Source organism: Boleophthalmus pectinirostris, unplaced genomic scaffold (genome assembly GCF_026225935.1).
Source record: "Boleophthalmus pectinirostris isolate CB_2022bp ecotype Guang Dong unplaced genomic scaffold, ASM2622593v1 HiC_scaffold_14, whole genome shotgun sequence".
In the NCBI taxonomy this organism is placed as follows: Eukaryota; Metazoa; Chordata; class Actinopteri; order Gobiiformes; family Gobiidae; genus Boleophthalmus; species Boleophthalmus pectinirostris.
Genome location: NW_026571047.1, coordinates 18,528,497 through 18,549,499, shown reverse-complemented (window position 1 = coordinate 18,549,499; position 21,003 = coordinate 18,528,497). Strand labels below are relative to the sequence as shown.

At 40.2% G+C, this 21,003-nt stretch overlaps 1 protein-coding gene across 1 annotated transcript in view; it reads right to left on the bottom strand.

The window, feature by feature from the left end:
- myo1d (myosin 1D) overlaps nucleotides 1–21,003 on the bottom strand; it is a 157,488-nt gene that overhangs the window by 33,129 nt on the left and 103,356 nt on the right. Inside the window, exon 21 of the mRNA XM_020918134.2 lies at nucleotides 17,086–17,240. Coding sequence (XP_020773793.2) covers nucleotides 17,086–17,240 — 155 coding nt within the window. The remainder of the gene's footprint in view (nucleotides 1–17,085; nucleotides 17,241–21,003) is intronic.

Below are 21,003 nucleotides of genomic sequence, written 5' to 3'. Positions count from 1 at the left end.
CCATCAACATATAAAGAACATCTGGAGACAGCAGGTGGAGCATATCCCCTTTGGCTTCTGTCCATGTGTCCTGCAGCATGGTTGATGGTCCTTCTTGAAGAACATATGATATGACTTCTTCAACAAACACATCTGGCTGTTGTAGGTCCACTGGTGCAGACTGAAGAACCAGTCTCCTCTTCAGACTTCTTCTGTTAAATCTTCCAGATGTCGTTCCTCTGAATAACAATCTCTTCTGGGCTGGTAACATCCTGTACATCTGAGTGCTCTTCAGGGTTGGAGGTCAGTGGTTTGATCATCTCCTCTGATGGGATAGGATCTTCTACTGCACTGAGTGGGTCCATAGTGCTGGGACAAAAGACTGCAGAGTCTATGCAGGACTGGGCTCCACTGGTGAATCCACTGAAACACTTAGATGGGTTTCCCCATATAAAGCTTTCCTTTTTAGCTTTAAATTCTCACATGAGATCCAGCTTGTATAATTCCTGCTGCCGTACAACATGCTTCTGGAACAGATGTGCTTAGGCAGGGTACATCTACGGGTTATGCTTTTCCTTCCTTTCTTCTTATACCCCATCATCTCCAGCATTTTGTGCACTGTTCTGGTCTTGGCTGCCTTCTTGGAGGAGGCCATTCCCTGGCAGGACATCCAGCCCACTCTTACACAGAACTCCACACAGAAGGTGGTGCTGTAGGCATCATGTTGTACAAACGAGACCACCCTGAATGCACAAGCTTTTTCCTTCCTCACCTCCAGTATTTCTGAGAGGGCTGTGATTAGATTTTTTTTTTTTTTTTAATATATTTTTAAAACTCATACTTTTATTTCCCATAAGATATCATAGTGTCAATATTTCACGCCTGGCTCTACAGTACACAGGGTGGTTTAAGGCCTTATTGTAAAAAAGTCTACAGTGAATTCCCAGAGCATACGTATACTTTATAGTCTTTAAACAGAATATTTGCTGTGTCTCTGTCTGCGCTCTGAGAGGAAATGTGCCGTTATAATCTCGAGACGACCGTGTTATTAATGGATCGCATCAGACAAGCATGGAGACGATGGTTGCTATGGAAACTGCATCCAGCAAGAAAAGGGCGAGTGAGAGGGCGGAGGAGAGAGAGAGAGAGAGGGAAGGGGTAAAGAGAAAGAGAGAAAGAGAGAGAGTTAGACATAGGTAGAGGATGGGATGGGGAGATAGGGTGAATGAGAAATAAAGAGGGGAGGAGGGAGAGAAGAGATGGGGAGAGAAAGAGAGGGTTGAGAAAAGGAGAGGGTGAGAGTGAAGAGGAGATGGGGAAATTAGAGTTAAAGAGAGAGATAGACTAGAGAGAGAGGGAAGGAGAGAAAGAAAGATGGAGAAGGAGAGTGAGATGGGTAGATTGGGTGAATGGAAGAGATACAGTGTGGAAGAGACAGAGCGAAGGCGCAAGAAGAGGGCGGAGAGAGAGACAGAGAGGGAGGGGTGCGGGCACAAAACAGGGGGATGGAGCGAGGGGTGGAGAGGGAGGAGAAGCCCACCTCCATCATCAGCTCAAGCGTTTGATTCAGCAGAACGAGTGACCTTGACCAACAAGACAAAAGCAGCTCCACTTTTCATCTATTCCATTGTGTTATGCATTTGTCTTATCACCAGTCGTCCCACTTAAAACCACTCGCATTAATGAATGAAGAGGAAAAAAAAAAGACAATTCTACATACCAGATTCCCACAATGCATTTGGATAATAAATGGCATTTGTTATCTCTGTGTGCACTGTGAGTTATGTGCTGCTAAGACAATGTTACAAAGGTGAATTAGTCTATAGGCTGAAGGCAAGACAATAACATTTTCATTTAAAGCTGCATTGAGGGTCCTTTATCAGATTTTTTGTCCATGAAGATTTTAATGCTTTTACTGAAATGTTCCACAGTTGCATTAAACTTGTCTACTTTGCATTTATCCAAGTACAGGTGTTTTTATTGTAAAAAAAAAATGGACACGCAGGATGGCTTCTCCATAGACTTCTTTGTCTCCATGGAGATAGATACGTTTAATGCAATACTGCAAGAATTCTGGACAAAGCAACAACAACAACCTGGACACGACCACAGCAGTTGGTCAAAAGATAACAGCAGTTTTTCTATAATAAAACTAATAGAATTGCTTAAATTCAAACAGCTCTCTAAATCCAAGCACTTGTAATGTAATAATATCTTAATACAGGCTTGTCCAAACTATGGCCCAGGGGCCAAATGCGGCCCTCAGGCAAATTTTTCTTGGCAATCAGACTTCCAGGTGAAATGGCCCAAATTACATTGCATCAAATAAAAATGTATTATTTACTGCAAGTTTTCTGAAAATCTACCTTGATAAACCTGATATTTAATATTTAGTGTGTGATTTTAAGGATGTTAGCATGAATAAAGTCTGATGGTTCATTCAAACATGTTAAACATGCACACATTTCAATTATTCACTGTATTGAGCTCCAGTTTACAGCCCTCGATCGGCCCTCTGCTTCATCTGTGTTTAGAGATGTGGCCCTTGATGAACAAAGTTTGGACACCCCTGTCTTAATATCTTGTGGAGTTTAGTCTTTTAGTTGCACAGCATAATTTTTGTACCTTAGAGATATTATTGCTTTGCCGGGAATGCTCTACTAGCCTGATTCAGCCGGTTTCACTTTGTGGAAACTGTCTGACCTCGCAGCATTAGGTTTTGTTTTCTTAACAGTAGGCGGATACTTTTTTTTATTTAACCAGTCGCTGCTATTTGGTTGTGACGTATTAATGCGCCAAATCCCGTAGGAAGAGTGGCAATAACGTCTTTCCCCTTGATAAAATCCACCAACCATTCTCTTTGTTCCAGCTTTAAATCCTCGATCTCGGGAATCGTGGCCAACACAGAATGTATGTCTACATCCATCTCGACTGCTTTGTTTACTGTTGTGCTGTTCCACAAAAGGGACCCAGACAGGCGCTTGAGTTTGACATCATGGCTTCACAACTCTTCACTGATTGGCTGGTGCGCGGTTTACAACTTCCGGGCGTCTTGCTAGTGCATTCTTATTTTGAGAAATGAAATTGAGTAGAGGCACTAGGTGGGACCAGTCTGGCTAATGCCCCATAGTATGGCACTGCACTAAACACCATGGAGAAAAGCTGGTGCGGCATGCAGGTCAAGTAAGTTACAGCTCAGATCTATGAGGAGGCAACCCCGCTCACGGTAAGAATGCATGTTTTTTTTAATTAATTAATTTATTTTTTAATATATTTTTAATCCACAAATCAAATCACCTGTAATGAATTCTGGATGGATACACACAAACATCTCAATGGAGACAGCAGGCGATGTACACTGAACCAGAAAAGTTACACACTGAACCTTTAACAGTGTACAGTAGTTCCTTAATTTTTTATTTTTTTTTTTATGTTAATGTGTTGTTTTTCTTTTAATTAGCATCTATGGGCTGCTTAGACTGCATCACACACTCTCCCTGTTTCACACCTTCCCCGCCGCGATCTCCTGCTAAAATAACCAAGTGCTGAATTATTCATTATGAAACCTAAGGGCTGTAAAACTGCACATTAAAGACTGCCTCAGACACTCCCAATATAATGCAAAGGTAATGGTCAAGAGAATACCGATTTACATTCAAAGCACGTGAGGATAACAACTTCACTGTGGCTGGGACGTTATTAAAGCGCCCCTATTACACTATTTTTGAATCTACTGTATGTTATAATGTAGGGGTGTAACCAATATCCAATATATATCCAATATCCGATATCCAAGTCTCACGATACGATATCGTCACGGTATGAACCACCTCACGGTACGATATTTACTGCGATATCATGGGAAAGCTCACGATAAGGTGGAGAGGCTCACGATTAGGGATGTAACAATATCCAAATCTCTCGATACGATATTTTCACAATATACATCTCACGGTACGATATTTATTCCGATATTTTGTGGAGGCTAAACAGCTAAAACTCTTAATATGCTACTTTTTCCTCTTAAAATGCCTTCACAAGACTTAATCCAAAGAACTAAGACTTAAAAGTGTTTAGAACTGTTATTTCTTCTTGTAGTCTACATTGAAATGGAGCAAAGGATCATGGTCTACATAGTTCCCTCTGTCTTTTTTAGCTATTGCTGCACCATAACTATTCATTTAAGCAAAGAAGACTTTTTTGACTAATTTGACATATTGTGATGGTCCACGATCTTATTGTGAGAACTTTGACGATACGATCACGATATTTTGGTTACTGTTACATTACTATTATAATGTTGTTTCCTCATTACAAACATACCCGGAGCTGTGTTTTGTTCATTTGCTTTACGTGTGAGAGACCTGTTTAACAGCACAAATCAGTTCTCCAGTTGCAGTTCTAATTCTTTCTGGACAAACTGTGTTGAAAACAAAAACAAAACATTAAAAAGTCTAATGAAGCCTCAGACAGAGCAGAGCCTACAGTTAGCATCGCACCCCCATGAAAGTTGACATCAGTCGCAAAGTATCAAGAGTTAACAGGCTTGTGCTGCCCTGAAAGTATAAAAATATAAAAACGATGGAGCATGGAGAGAACTGACAGCTTCACAATTTAAAAGGGAGTTGCGCAGACAGCTATAGAAGGCAATAACTTTAAAAGCCACAGATTTGTAACCTTTTGTCTAGCGTCAGTTATCTTGTGAATTATATTGTCTGCACAACCGCTTTCCTTGTTGTGATATAAATTTGGCCATGCTCTATAAGTGGTAGAGAGGTGGTCGTATAGTTCTGGCTGATCTCTTAATGCGTTCCTCCATGACCTGAAGACAAGGTTGCCACTTCCGACCCACTGTGGTAAATCCCCCAGTCACATAATATCCGGTGTTTTCCACTGTGTCGCCTGCTACTGTTGTGTAATCAGCTGGAATCGGATTCTTAGAAAATACCGGATTGTTTCTACGGCAACAGCTTGGCTCCACTGACTGCCGCAACACCACCGCCGCCACTGCTATGTGCTATGGCTGCTGCTGTAACTGTCCATAGAGAATAATGAAAAAGATTGATGGAGCGTTTCCGTGAATGACAGGACTTAATTAGGCACCACCTCACGTCTCCTGTGTGTCCAAAGGTCAGACGGATGGTTTTTAAAGCTTAATCAATCGACTGAAAATGAAGTAATAATTTTAATGTATTGATTATTCGTGGAAGCTTTTCATTGGTCAAAACACTTGTACAGTAATGTTAAGAGCTACAGTTGATACTTTGCAGTGAAATCATGCTGGGGGTGTTCTATATGGATCTCTAATGATTTAGGAGTTGCCACATTAGCAAAAACTGTCAAAACAAGTAAAACTTTAAGGGGCAGGAGTGCTACTTGGCTGTAAAGAGATTGTGCAAAATTGTTCTTCTGGTGCTCTTCAGTGTTAAAAAGGCTGGCTCCACCTAGTGCCTCCTCTCAATTTCATTTTTCTCCAGCGCCTAGGTCAGGAATCGGAATACACTAGACGATTTGCAAGAACCCTGGACGTGCGAGTTCGGGCACCAGCCAATCAGCGAAGAGCCATACATTCTGTGTTGGCAACAATTCCCGAGATCGAGGATTTAAAATCGGAACAAAGAGAATGTTTGGCGAATTTTATCAAGGGGAAAGATGTTATTGTCCTTCATATAGGATCTGGGAAAAGCTTAATATACCAGTTAGCCCAAATAGCAGCGATTGGTTAAATAAAAAAGTACCTGCCTACCGTCAAGCGAACGAATTCTAATGCTGCGAGGTCAGACGGTCTCCACGAAGTGAAATTGTCTGATGAATCAGGCTACTTCAGTGTAGGGACAAATCTCAAATACAAAATTGAACAAACTGAGGCACTCAAAAAGTACAAAATAAAACATCTCTGAGATTGTCGGAAAGCTCAAGGAAAAAACAAAATGGATTTAAACACGACATTTCCAAGAGTCTGTGATGAATACAAACATTCAAGGTCGTGTTTGGAGTTTGAGTTTCAAATATCTTTGCTGTTTGTTTGTTCAGAAGAGACAGACAATTCCAAAGCTGAAATCATCCAAATGATTCTAGTGAAGGTGTATGGAGTTTAAAAACACAATGAAGCAATTCCTGTACTACCACATGACATCTCAAGATGGAAAAAAGTGTGAAAAGTGCAGCTTAAATATGCAGGGTTTATGTGTGAATGCAACAAAACACAACTCCAGGTATCTTTTTGATTGGCATTATAACATAGATCATAAAAAAGCATAATATGGGTCCTTTAAATCATAACCAGCAACTCGCTTGTACAACACCAGTGTTTAGCAACCAGGCACAGCTGCTACACTCTGCGGTGAAATGTGATCCTCCTCTGAGGTTAGCGTTACCAAAACAGTGAAATGCATCTTTTCACATTTACCGAACGCCCTCACAGTGAAAATGTGCTTTTTAATGTTGTTGTCCAATAGCTCCCTGCTGACAACGCAATCGATCTGAAACAGCGAGTCAAAACCATGAAACCGCATTGATTATTTTAAGCTGTTTTTAATGATGCTAAAACACCCGTAAAGAGCACACTCGCTTTCCTCACAGTTCAAAACCGGACACCTCTTTGTAGCTGCACTAATCGGTCGCCGTGACAACTCATCTCCTCGGTAGCCGTCTCCAGACAGATCCATTCATACTTTTCTCTTCTCTAACCTCGACCAGCTTTTGTCTCTCTCTCCCTCCCACTTGTGCTAAGACTTCCTGCTAGCCCCGCACCCCCACCCCACAGTGTGAGTCAGCAGCGCAGCGCATAGCCATACATCGATCCATATTCTCTCTCTTCTTCCTCCTCCTTCTTGTCTCTAAAGAATCAACACTTAACTTGTCTGACATTGACACTGCATAAGGGGCAGAGGAGGAGCGTTAAGGCAGAACTCGGGGGTAAATGGGAGGTGTTAAAAACAAGTATGGGGAAGAGGTGGAGGTGAGAACATGACTGCAGGATCAGATGAATTTAACATTAAGAGAGTGCAGGGCTTTCCTCTATCTAATATTATAAAATGAACAGAATCCGAATATTAAAACTTGCATATCTAAAAGTAAGATGTACTCTTGCATTCTCACGGAAAACTTTTACAAAAACGTAAGTTCCATTGTTTTTATTTCACCGAGTCTATTCCAGAATAATGTATGTCGATTTCTCCCATCTCCCTCTCTCTTTTCAAGTCTCGTACATGTTTATTGTGACTACGTGATCTGGTAGTTGTCTTGACTTTTTGGTGCATGTGCCAGAGTCCTGCACCGGGTTGGGTTCCCGCAGGTACCTGATGGGTAAGGCAAATAGTTGCTGAAATGGGTGGGTTTTAACGTTCTGGAATTTTATGGGCTGGTATGCGGGTGGGTAGTGATACACACAAGCAGGTCAGGACTACACCAGGTCTAAACCAGGACTAAAGCAGGACTAATCTTGGATTTAAGAAAGAGAAAACCCCAAGCCCATGGAGCATGGTGTCCACAAGCCACGATTGCACAACGGCTGCTCTTACCTTCGTGGGGTGCGGAGCTCTCCGGTTCTGCGGTCACCCAACAATCTACACAGGTGCGCTTCCAAGCCCACCCCAACAGTGAGTCCTGGTTCATTTCTGGTTTAGTCCTTGTTAGTCCTGGTTTAGTCCTGTTTTAGTTCTAGTTCAGTCCTGGTTTAGTCCTTCTGATTCAGTGCTGGAATTAGTCCAGGTTAGTCCTGGGTTACTCCTGGTTTACTCCTGGTTCAGTCCGTGCTCAGTAAATAAAGCCTGTGAAGTGATGACAGTCGAGTTGCATCTGTGAATGCGTATTCATACTAAAGAAAGCGTAACCAGTTCATTTCATTTCGTGATTGTAGTTCTTGAAGTCGTAAATATTCAGTTCGTATTCTGATGGATGCTTCAGTTAGAATGATTTTAATTTGTGTGTTATTTATCATGGGCACAGGCGGGTAACAAGGGCAGGTGCGGGTTTAACTTTGATATAATCACGGGTTAACAGGCGGGTGCGGTGCTGAACTGCACAGGTGCAGGCGGGTGCGGGTCTCCAAAAATGGACCTGTGCAGGGGTCTGGCGTGTGCATTTTACTTATTATCCTAACAATGCGGATATTTGGAAATTAAAAAATATAAATAAAAAAATTGCATATCTATTCACACTCGAAGTGCTTGTCAGAAAAAGTAGATATTTTTCCCAAATCGCTGGTGTCAGGCTGATGGAGAAAGTCAGTGAGAAAGGTAGGGGCCAGGTCCTCCTCATCACCTCCAGGTCCTTTAGATTGGCTGCAGTTTTGTACAGGGAGCCAGTGGAGTTGTTTGAGGACAGGCGTGATGTGGTGTCTGGGGCGGGTGTGGGTGAGGAGGCGGACGGCAGAGTGCTGAATGTATCCGAATGTACTGCAGTTTTTGGAGGTGGATGGAGGTTAGACCGTACAGAAGGCGATTGCAGTAGTCGAGTCTGAAGGTGATGAACACGTGAATGAGGATTTCGGCAGTGAACATTTTGGCTTTTGATTTGACATCGTTCTTTACTATAAATGTAACAGCTGAAAGAGGATGCTGTCAAAACCACTGCTTATTAAGTAGAACTACCAAAGTGTACTTCAGCGTTGGACATGCAATAACTGAACTCCTCAGTTACATTTATGCATAAAACAAGACAAAAAAAATATCTGGCCAAATAATAACAATCCAATCATGTACACATCATCTACACATTAATTACCGCAAGTGACGGTGCCAAACATGCATCAGTATTACCTTTTAGAGATGGAACAAAGTGAAATCTGTAATATATCTGAAAGAACAAACATGTGTGTATATTATATGAGAACACTTTGGTAGAGAGACTTTCAGGTACTTGCAAGGCTTTTGTTTGTAATAATAACACTAATCATGGTTGAAAGACAAATAACAGTCTGTCTGCAGTGTCAGAAAAATGGAGACTACATAATCCATAAAGTACGAGTGGAGAAAGCTGCTGGAGACTGCGTGGGATAGATGTCAACAACTCAAGACAAAAGGGAGAGCGGGCTGCAGATTATCTAAATATAGGCCCACCAGCTCCAACAGAAGCAGAAGCAGCAGAAGCAGAAGACAGAAGCATGGCCCTAAATATTTCATCTCCTCCAGAAACGAAGCAGAGGAGCGGAGGGAGGGAGAAGGAGAGAGGGGAAAGAGGGAGGAAGAGAGAGAAAGAGGAGAGAGAGGGGGGAGAGGGAGAAAAAGGAGAGAGAACAAGAGAAAGAGAGGAGAGAGAGAGGGGGGAGAGAAAGGGGGGGGGGGGGGGGGGGGGGGGGAGGAGTGAGGAGGGAGAGAGAAGAGAGGGGAGAGAGATGAGAAAGGGAGGGAGGAGAAAAGATAGAGAGGAGAGGGGGAGAGGGAGGGTGAGAGACGAGAGAGAGAAAGAGAGGAGTGAGGGAGAGAGGGAGGGAGAGAGGAAGAGAGGGAGGAGAGAGGAAGAGAGGGAGGGAGAGGGGGGAGAGAGAAAGAGAGGACTGAGGGAGAGAGGAAGAGAGGGGGGAAGAGAGGGAGAGAGGGGGAGAGAGAAAGAGGAGCAAGGGAGAGAGGAAGAGAGGGAGAAGAAAGAAGAGAGAGGATAGAAGAAAGAGGGGGAGAAAGGAGAGATAAAGCAAAATAGAGAGAAGAGATAAAGAAAGAGAGAGAAGGAGGAGAGAGAGAGGAGAGCCGTGAGGGGTATAAAGCAGAGGAGCAGAGTGAGCAGAGAGAGAAAAGAGGGGAGAGAGAGGAGAAGAGAGAGGAGAGGAAAAAGCCGCAAGGGGGTATAGATGGTACAATGGGACAGAGTCAAAAATAGCAGACAGAAACACCATGCTAAAGGAAGCCAGTCTAATCCGTTTGAGGTTTATGCCAATGCAATGGACTCACTGACTCATGGTGTGAATATGGTACGGTAACTTATTTTTGAGTACAAGATTTGGCAACAAATTTATAGAAACTTTCAGGAATATTCAGACTGATCCGGAGAACATCAAACAACTAAAAATCTGACAACTGTGAAAATTAGACTGCTATAAATAGGTTTTAAAATATGTCTATCGATTATCGGTACAAATTCAGATCACAATTTTCTTAGAGCCTGGATCATGATGTACACTGTTGCAATGCCTTAAAGCAACATTCTCCATGGAGATAGAAAAATTTTATGTTATACTGTGGAATATTGCTAGCCTGATTCATCAGCCAGTTTCACTTCGTAGAAACAGTCTGACCTCGCAGCATTAGGATTAGTTAGGATTCGTTCGCTCGATGGTAGGAGGGTACTTTTTTTTTATTTAACCAGTCGCTGCTATTTGGTTGTGACGTCTGTAATGCGCTGCTAACAGGACTAACTGGTATATTAAGCTTTTCCCAAATCCCGCAGGAAGAAGAGCAATAACATCTTTCCCCTTGATAAAATTCACCAAACATTCTCTTTGTTCCGGCTTTAAATCCTCAATCTCGGGAGTCGTTGCCAACACAGAATGTATGTCTCTTCGCTGATTGGCTCATGCCCAAACTCGCACTTCGGGGGTTCTTGCAAACCGTCTAGTGTATTCCGATTCCTGGCCTAGTCACTGGAGAGAAATGAAATTGAGCGGAGGCACAAGGTAGCGCCAGCCTGGCTAGAAAATTGCAGCCAAAGAAAACAACATTTACAAAGAGACAAGAAGGTGGATGTCGTCCAGGCCAAGTAAGAGTAGATTTTGAAGAGATGCAAGCCTGCGCAGGGTAAGGCCTTAAATTTTTCTATGTTTTTCAAAGCAATAGAAACATAGAAAAAAAGTAAAGTTACATAGTGGGGTTTTAAAGAGGTAACAAAGCAGTCATCATAAATCATAAATCCACCTGTCACTCAGTCATAGCACAGCGGGTGAGGAAAAAGGCCAGCCCTATTTATCAGCACATGAAGTATTTCCACATCAGATCTCTCAAAAGACAATGCTGCAGGGTAAAATGAGACGAAAATAGCTCTCAGAAAACACATGCAAGATGAAGCACGGTAGCTGGTCTGTCTAATCCCCAGTTTTGTGATAACAATGAGGCTAAACTCTGCAGTCATTTGTGCGTCATAAGAGACCTATCTCCTTGACTCATGCTGTATATGAGATGAATATTTTGACCCTTAAGCGCTTAACTGTTTCAAAATGTAGCTACTTTTTGGGTTCAGCTAAGTACAGATTAGTGCCAAGAAGATTTGAAATAGTCGTGGGTCTTATCTGTTTTGCAGGAAAAGGGTTTATGCCAGCAGCAGTGTCACTCTCGCTCTTTGTTGTGGCTATTTGTGGGTTTGTATGTAACATTTTGTAGGCTTTTTCCAACTCAGAAGATCGATAATATTTTGTTTTGAATTGTTAATTACGATGACAGTGGTTCTAATTTGTCATTACTCTGAACACCGTGGATAAGGAGGCTTTTCTCAGTCTGTTTTGGAAAGGTGTATGGAGAGTTCAAGGAGAGATAGAGGTGATGGTCGTCTCTAAGGGGCTGCAGAGCTGGTGGAATGGAACATGTAAAAGACTGAAGACAAACAAAAGGGTCTCATTATACGGGGAATGTTAATGGGTCCACTGCACACCTAGGTTAATTAGGGTTTCCAGGTATAGGGCATTGTTCAAAAAAAAAAAGGCCAAATGCGCAATAGGTTTGACAATAAGACAATGAAATACCTACATTAGGGCTATAGGCGATGTGAGAAAAAAAATGAATGTTTTAATTAGTCATGATATTTGATTCAAGTGTATTTTGTGTTAGAAATATTTTTTTATTAATTAACTAAACAAATGAAATTTCTTCTTCAAGCCTGAACTCTGCTCCAAACTACATGCATTTACTGATACAGGTTTAGCTGTGATGATTAGAAACAACTGAATCTCGATAAAATTTTGACTAATTGCACTATACATCATCAGTAAAATGCCAACACTGTTAAATAAAGGTTTAAAGTAAGGACACAAAAGTCAGTAAACCTTGAATTAGACTTAAACAAACTTAAACAAAGAGAAATTATTTGGACACAGTAGCTATAACAAAAAGCAAAAATATAAATACTTTATGAGGCAATAATGCTATTCAAACTAAAGCAATGGCACTTTGAACAATCTAAAAGTGCAACGTTGCCAGTTAAAGGATGGACAAAAGTATGTGTTGCCCTTTTCCTGCCCGTGAAGCCTACAGACAATATTCAGGGATGTGTTTAGGTGAGAACAGTACAGCTCCGCAGCTGAAGAGCAGAAGCTGGGGTGTCCTTTTGTCCTGTCAGTGTTAGTGGGTGATGGATGAGATGGCAAGCCTCGCACATGGAGGGTCATTACAGGAGGCCTAGAGGGGGCGCTATACCTACAGAGACGCAAAGGACCAACAATGGAGCAGATACTATCACAGCGCTGTAATAATAGGGCACGTGCACGGTCCTATTCATGCAGCACACTATAGAAACGCCTTCACATGAAGAGTAAGATAAGGACATGCAAAAAAAACACCAACCCATATTTGGTCACAAGAAAAAGGAAATTGTAAATAATGATTGTAAAAATTATGTGAGGTTAGGGGTGGGCAATATTCACAAAAATCTTAAATATTTTTTTAAAAATAATAATCACAATCACTTGTTTCTTGAATCAGTTGTTTTTGTAGCATTCCAAGGGCAGACAATACCAACTGATATTCACTGTGTTGTTTAGGTCATTTCAGTACTGTTTTCTTCTCTATGTTGCAAAGTATGCCTAATCAATACTGAACTAGTATCAAAATTAGATTCTCAGTTTTAAAAAAAAGGTACGCAGGAAGGTAATCTGAATATTTCAAATGGAAGTGGGGAAAGAATCTGTCAATTACAATGGAAGACAACATTATCTAATACATGGCGAGTGTTTGTATGGAAGAATACTGTTAAGTTTTGTTTTTTGTTTTTTTTATCACACTCATTCAAAAAAGACACCAAGGGAATGGGGATTCATGTTGGAGGCTCTGTGGCTCATCTGGGGCAAACCACTATCACATTTTATGGGATTTCACTATTCTGAAATCTTACTGGTCACAGATTTGGAGTCATACAAACCATGTTTTTGGGTCTAAATTGATGTTTACTTTTTAGCGTTTATATTTGGGAGACGTTAATGTCCAGAATTGGAGAAATGATGATAAAACGTTAATAGCAATACTACTTGTAGCAGGCACAAAAGCCATTACTGTACAAGAAAATGGCTGAGGGCAGATCCTCCAACAATAGAGGAGTGGATAGAAATAGTCTATGAAATCTATGTGATGGAAAAGCCGTCTTTCACCCTCCGGAACCAAAGGAACTCATTTTATGAAACATGGACAAAATGGACTGAGTATGGGAAGCTATTAGATCAGACTTTATCTGAAAATGAATACTGTAAACACATCTCGATTGATATTCCAATGAACAATTATAACGACACTCTTTTTCCTTTGTGTTTTTTGTTTTGTTCTGTTTTGTCTTGTTTTGTATAGTTGAAAATTAAGACAAAAAAAAAAAAAAAGAACCTTTCCTAAATAACTTTAGAATGATCATGAGATGTATCAGAAGAAGTGTAAGAGCACATAGACAAGTATATGACCATGGACCATTATGGAACTGAGAGATTACAGATATAAGATTGAATGGTAATATATAAAAGAAAGTACTATGATGTGATTTAATATTGAAAATTGACATTCTGTAGTGGTGTGGTATCTGGATTGGTATTGAGTATCAAATTCATAATTCTTAATGTATTTGCTACATAACAAATCATTTATTCTTACTATTTTTAATGTGTTTTATAATTTTGTCTATACCTTTATAATGTTGCTTATTTAACCTTCCATTCACAGAATCTTTTGCGAAAATCCTATGAATACAAAATGGGATCTATAGCCAAAAAGCTATTCTCTGGTCCATTACTGACACAACAGAGGCCATCTCACAATGGCACAATTATGGAGCACGTGCACACTCCTATTTACCCAGCCAACCCACTACAGACATGCTTTTACATGAGCAGAGATAAGCAGATGCAGCCACTAGTGTCACCCCCCCCCCATGTATAATTATAGAGGGAGGGGGCAGAGGGGGGAGAGGAGGGGGGGTATACATGAACAGGCAATGGAGTGCCAGACAGTCCATTCAATAATTAGCCAAAACATTTGTCCATCAAATCTCCAAACAAGCTGCACCAGAACAATGAGCCACATTAGGGCGACATTATCAAATTGACTCCAAAGGTCGGACATTACACTAATGAGCAGCGGTTATTTCTCAAGTTCTGATTATATCAAATTGGTTCGGACAATACGAACCAAGTGTTTTATTTTTATCACCAAATAATATTTTGTTTTGGCTTTTGAAAACACTTAATAGCTTATTGATCTTTTGCAGCCGATGTCCTCAACATTCCCTGGGGGTGTGATGCTAACTGTAGGCACTACTATCTGAGCTGAACTGACTAAATTGGAACTACATCAGGTGAGATGATTTGTACACATGTACACGTTTCTAACACATTACAACCATGGATCTATTCAAATAACTGTTGGGTATTGCCGCTTATAGCTGCCCCCAGTTTACATAGTGGCCACTCACTGGTACTACAGTGGAAAACTCCCATGGGCTGAGAAAGGATTTTTCTAATGCATCACAATGTAATCACCGACTGCTTGGGTTCGGCTGATGGCACCTACAACTTTCAAAAATGTCAGATTTCGTGGCAATTGTATTTATTTTTAAATTAAACTTTTTCTCTGCTCAAAATCCTTCAGTTGTCTTAAAAAAACGCTTTATAATCATTAGCTCCGGCTCCGCTCTAGCTTCTCTCGCTCTGATTGGTCAAAGCGATCATATGATACACGAGACCGCTCTCCATGTGTGTGCTTGTGTGCATTTGTGTGTGCCCGCGGGAGAAAAGAGCACTACTGCACATGCTCAATCAGCCCAGAGCCACCGGAAGTACCTCGCCAGGCTAAAGGCAAATTTGGAGTCATGCACCATTGAGCTCAGCCCATTGACTTGAATGGGCGGCCATTTTGGAACCCCGGGGCTTGATTACAATCCTAAGATAGCTAGCACTAGACAACATTTTTCAGTTACTCTCACTTTTTTGTTGAAAATCAGACACCTAAATATGACCACAAATACACACAGTGATCACAAGCTCCTTAAAATGTGTTGTTTACTCTTTTTTTTTCTTTTTCTGAGCTTTAAAACACTTTTGGCCGTATTTACTCATATATGCAAGCGTCATCATCTTAACTGATGAACATTCCGCTATACACATACATGTAGAACACCCCCAGCATAATGTCACTGCAAAGTATCAATAATGCATGTTTTCAGATTTGATGATTCACTCAACCCAACTACTGAATTACTTAAAAGTACACTGTGTAACTGTGGAGGAGGGTCTGCTGAGTGATTATCTCGATACAAATATCACGGTTTGCCAAGAATGTTCAACTATGAGGAATTAAATCTCCATGGAGACAAAATGGTGATGCCCCCAGACCAATTTAAAGGTCAAATCTGTGGAGAGGTGAGGCTGCTTAAAGTAAGGATGTTTTTCAAGCATAATTCAGGACGAATAATAAAACACATAATTAATATCAACTTCATGAACACAAAACGGTTGTGAAGCATCTACCAGAAAAGTTTAATTTCTAGTCATTACTTGGTTAAAGATTTATTACAGTAAGATCAGTCACACACTTCAGGAGGCACCCAACTTCATAACTTATTTGTACAAAATGAAAAACATAGGCAGCTTGTCACAATAAGTAAGGTAACATATATATAATAACAAGAGTGAGTTCAGTTCAGTTCTTCAGAGAAAAATCAAAGCAAAATGTGATTTCAAGATAGAATAAGAATACAACCTCGAAAAACCTTTACTTTTCACTGCAAACTACGCCAGAACTGACACCATAAGAGCTTTGACCATAGCTAAACCTGACAGAAAATATACTTCACTTTGGCATCTTTCAGTGAAGCTTCCCATAGAGACAAGGTAATGGACAAATATATTAACAGCAGAGCTTACCTTAACTGAACTGGGACTGGCATTATTATAACCATAGGAAACCTGCCTGCGCCACATGTGGGCCCATACTTAATCCTTGTGTACCAGTAAGCTATACATCTCCATGGCGACATACTGATTTCTTAAGGGCTCTTGAGCAGCTTTTAAATAATCATTGGAGTTTGGTTGAGGAGAGGCGCTGTAACTATGAACTCTGTTTGCCCTATAATAATCCTCACAAGAGTCAATACGGCCAGCTGGATAAGTGCTGCCCCATTACACACTTTTAGAAATGATTTTATGCACATTCACAGGAGCCATCACAGAAAAGGTTACAGTTTCTAGCTTTACTTTGGCATTTCAAAGAGCATTAAGTGCAGCAGTTATGATTTTATAAACTGAAGAACTTCCCCTTCTTCAGCCATGTAATCCAATATAGTCAATGCATAGTTTTTGACAATATTAAAAACTATTTCATGCCACTGACAATAAAAAATAAAGCAGGATGATCTGAATAAATAATTTTTACAGTATTGTTAAAAGGTCTGACTTGCTACAAACTCAACTTTAACTTTACCTTTATTTATATCTCCACATAGAAATGGTTTATAACTTCTTTTACCTGAGATAAATAAGAGTTTCTCAGACCTTTCTGTTGTTTTTTTCCCTTTCTTAATCCTAAACTACCATTTTTGTTTTCACTGCAATGGAGCATGGGTCTGTCTGGTTGGTTAATCTGCCTGTCAATCAAACCTTCTGGAATCAGGGAGACAGGATACAGTTCCAGACACACTCGTCTTTGCAAAGCCTGTGGTTGTGGCTGGCCAGGTAAGAGAATGACAACCATATAAAATCCTAGAACTGGAAAGAAGCTCTACAGAAAATCCTATATCCAACCAGATGAGCAACAACAACAGAAGAACTCATCAAAGTGTGACCATATACCACATAACACTATACTATATAATACTTTTTAGATTATTGTTAACAAATATACAAACCACTGATAAAAGCTCTCAAAAATAACTCTGGTTTATTATGAAGAAGTGAAGTTTAAATCTGACTCCTGCCATGTTGATCCTCACCTCTTAAAGTGGCTGAGCAGGGTCCCGACCAGCTCCCCGATGCGGCTTTCATTGGGTGGGACCAGGCCCTGCAGACACACCACCAGGTCTCGGCTGTCCTTAGTGTGAAAGACCACCAGCTGGTCCTTCCCCGGGGAAACGCTCACTCCCGTCACCTGGGCAACAGCCAAAACAGATTAGATCAACACTACAGCTCAACAAACAGGTGCAAGTGCAAGTACGAGAGCGATAGAGGGATGCAATTAAACACAAAAGGGAAAAACACACTTGAAGGTGCATTGTGCCACTTTTCTGGTGGAGGATACGTCAAATGCTTCGGCAAATGTATCCTTGGAGTTGTTATTGCTTTGTTTGGGATAGGGATTTTGGGATTTGGGATGTTTCACAGCATGGCATTAAACCTTTCTCGTCGTGGAAAACAAACCGGCCAAGTTACAAGTCAGATCTGTGGAGAGGCGACCCTGATCACATTCAGAATGATTGTTTTTCTAGTTTTTTTGGAGCTATAAAACCACCTGCAACTGAATAAATGTAAGGTAGAGCTGTTTAATGTCATACTGTGGAACATGACATATCTATAGAAAAAAGCAGGTGACAAATCCCAACCAAAAAGTTGCACAGTACACCTTTAAATGAGAAAGCATGTACATGTACTGTTTTATTTGTAGAGCTGAAGGGAGGGCATGCAAAGAGGTAAACTTACAGAACTAAACCAGCAATGACCTTGGTCTTAAATAGAAGGGAAACAAATGAACTCTCTTCAAGAACCACTGCTCTATAAAGCACTATCTTAATCAAAAACATACACAGTTTTAGGTATAATGAAATGCCTTGACATATTTTTAGTATGCCGATAATTAATTTCAGAAACATTTTTACCAGGAATTAAACAAAAATTTGTTTGAATGTCTTTTCAAATATGTTAGATGAGGCTTAATTCTTGCCAAAAAAGCAGAAACATCACTTTACACTTGTTTAAAAGCTGAGGGGCAAGGGCCATACTTCTCATTAATTACTTCAAAGAAATACCTTCAAATGTGGAACAGATTATTTCTATTTGTGACTTAACTCTGTGACCTGCTATATTAAATCTCTAGAATGTAATGGAATAAGTATAAAGACATATAAAAACAAGTCCAGTTTATCTGATGTAATCCACGTTAAATCTGTCAAAACATGCACATTTCTTTAGTAAACTTATCTGACCGGAATAAACACTGTATATTGCAACATCGTTATGAAAATTATAGGTGATAGTATGAGATAAGCAATCATTTCTCAAGCTAGCAATTTTCAGATCTGGCAAATGTGCAGATTTGAAGTACCCATGGGAGCCCTGTAAAAGCTTTCAAGTCAAAAGACCGCTCATGAAAGGCCCTCTCCAAAAGGCCAGTATCTGATGGCTATTGGCGTCTGGGATTTCTCACACTCAAGATTTAAATAGCCAGTAATCATGCAGTGAAGACCCTCCCCAAGGACTCATCATCTTTGAGTCCAAGCCCCCAGACCAAGCATCAGGCTACAAAGGGAGTCCAGCATTGTGGTTAATGGAGACTCAGCATTTACAGTAAACACAGTCAAATATTGTCATGGGGATAAACAAACAAAGATGAAAGTTTACTTCGTTATATATGTCAAACTATAGCCTATATCATGTTGCATTTCACCATTTAAATATATAGTGTGGTCTAAGTTGATACCTTGAAAAACTTTCTTACTTAGGGACTTTGGGACTGCAGATGCAAAGTAGCAGCAGCTAAATCTGGAACAAATTATCTTTTCTTTTGCAAGATTAATATGTTTGTACATGGTCCCTGACAAAAAAAGAATAAACTATACTGTGAGACGGGCTAGCCCAGGGGTGTCAAAATCAAATTCACAGAGGATCAAAATTAAAAACTGGGACTAAGTCGTGGGCCAATCTAAATATTTACTGACAAAATTTCATCAACATTTGCATGTTTTCTCTTCTTTTTAGATATGTAATATTAAACCTTTTCTTATTAAAATAAATGTTTAATAATAGTTTTGCTTAAACACTGAATCCAGAACAAGGGTTAGGGTTAGTAATAGTATAATATAAAATAATAACAAAATTTTAAATAAATAATGTCTCTGTAGCCTATTTGTAGCCGGCGGGCAGCTCTAATACAGATTTGATATGACCTCGTGGGCCAAATAGAATTATATCCCGGGCCAAATTTGGCACCCGGGCCTAAGATTCACATGTCTGGGCCAGCCAGTCCACAGATCTGACCAGCAACTTCAGCATCTGCCCCACATGCTTTTCTCCCAGGAGATAGACAAGTTTAATGCCATACTGCGGAACATTACATCAGTGCTTCCCATTACTATAGGAGAATACAGTGAGTGGCCCCCATAATTTAAAACAAGCGGAGGAATGTATTGGCTTTCCATTTTCCTTGTTGTATTATTATAAATATATAGACTTTATTTAATCTCTAATCAGTCTTTTTTAGTTAGTCTACTCTAATTTTTTTGATTTAGCTCTGGAGTTGTAAATAGGAAAGAGATGATGTCTAAGCCCCCCATTCCTGTTCAAAAATGAATTTTCTTTTCTAACAAAAATAGTCTCTTTAACTCCCCTCTCAAATCATTTCTTTCCTCTGGCTAAAATCTGTACCTCACTATCCTCAAAAGGGTGGTTAGTGAGTCACAGTCTACGACATTCTCTCAAATGTATTCAATAAAGTTATTCAACAAGGATAGTCTGGTTGAATAATGAAATACTGTTGCATGCAAAGCAATAGCATTTCCACGAAGACAAACGGGACGCCATAATCCTGTCTCTATTCACTTAAAAGCTCAGGATCCAGTGCTACCTATCCATTTATTTCTAATCCACCTGAGTCCGCTGCCGCAACACCCTGTCAAACAGCCAGGGGGCAGGATGTCAGGTGTTCTAATATCCTCCAAGTGGAGAGCAATGCCCAGACTCACTTCTTCTTCTCTTTTTCCATTAGGGTGAGACAGCTTAGAACCACAGGCTACACCACCAGCTAGCTTATTTAGCAACAACAAGATGTCTGCTACTCCGGTCCAAAACACTTCTCCATAATCAGCGTGAATTAAACCCCAAATCCTCGCCCGTGTCTCGCAATCCGCACACAGTTAATTACATGGAGCTGACTACATTTACATTCATATTAGCGGCTTAATTGAAAGGAACGCCAGGCAGTTTTATAATGAGTGGGATAATGATACTTTCTCAGACAAATTTGATCTTGTTTCGCCAAATCAGTTTGTACCCCGAGTATGAAATTTGCTGGAGCTATTTATCTACACTGACATCTGTTGTTTTTTGATTTGACGGTAATAGAGCAGTTCAGCTGATGGGTTATTGGAAAGGATAAATCGGCTGCAAAGAAGATGCTAATCTGAACACAGTACATAGACTAAAAAGAAAAAGAGCTAAAAATAAAAATAACGTATTGTCAATTATGCTAGTTAAAATACATCTTTTTATTTATTCATATTTATTTTATTTTAATGGTTATTTGGCACTAAAGGTAAGCTTGTCCTTGTCACTGTTGTTTTGTGGTACAATGTTTTGCTTAAATTGAAAAAGTCAATTCAATAAATAAATTCTCAAACACTGAATAGTGAGATAAGATGTGCATTTGTTTCGCTCAAGGCATAGTTAAAGTACACAGCAAAAACTGGAGGGTTGAAATTTTAGGGTAAAATATTTCAGAGATGTTTTTAACACCAAAAGTGTTATTTTAACTATTTGAAAGTTAAATGGGGGTTTGAGTTGGGGTTATTTGTCAGATGATGTGGTTGAGGTTAATTCAACTTCCTCTGGTGTTAATTCAACTTCCCTTAGTGTTAATTTGGCTCCTCCCATTCACCACTTCAAACTCTTGTGAGAGAAGACCAGTTTGAACCAGTTTTGTA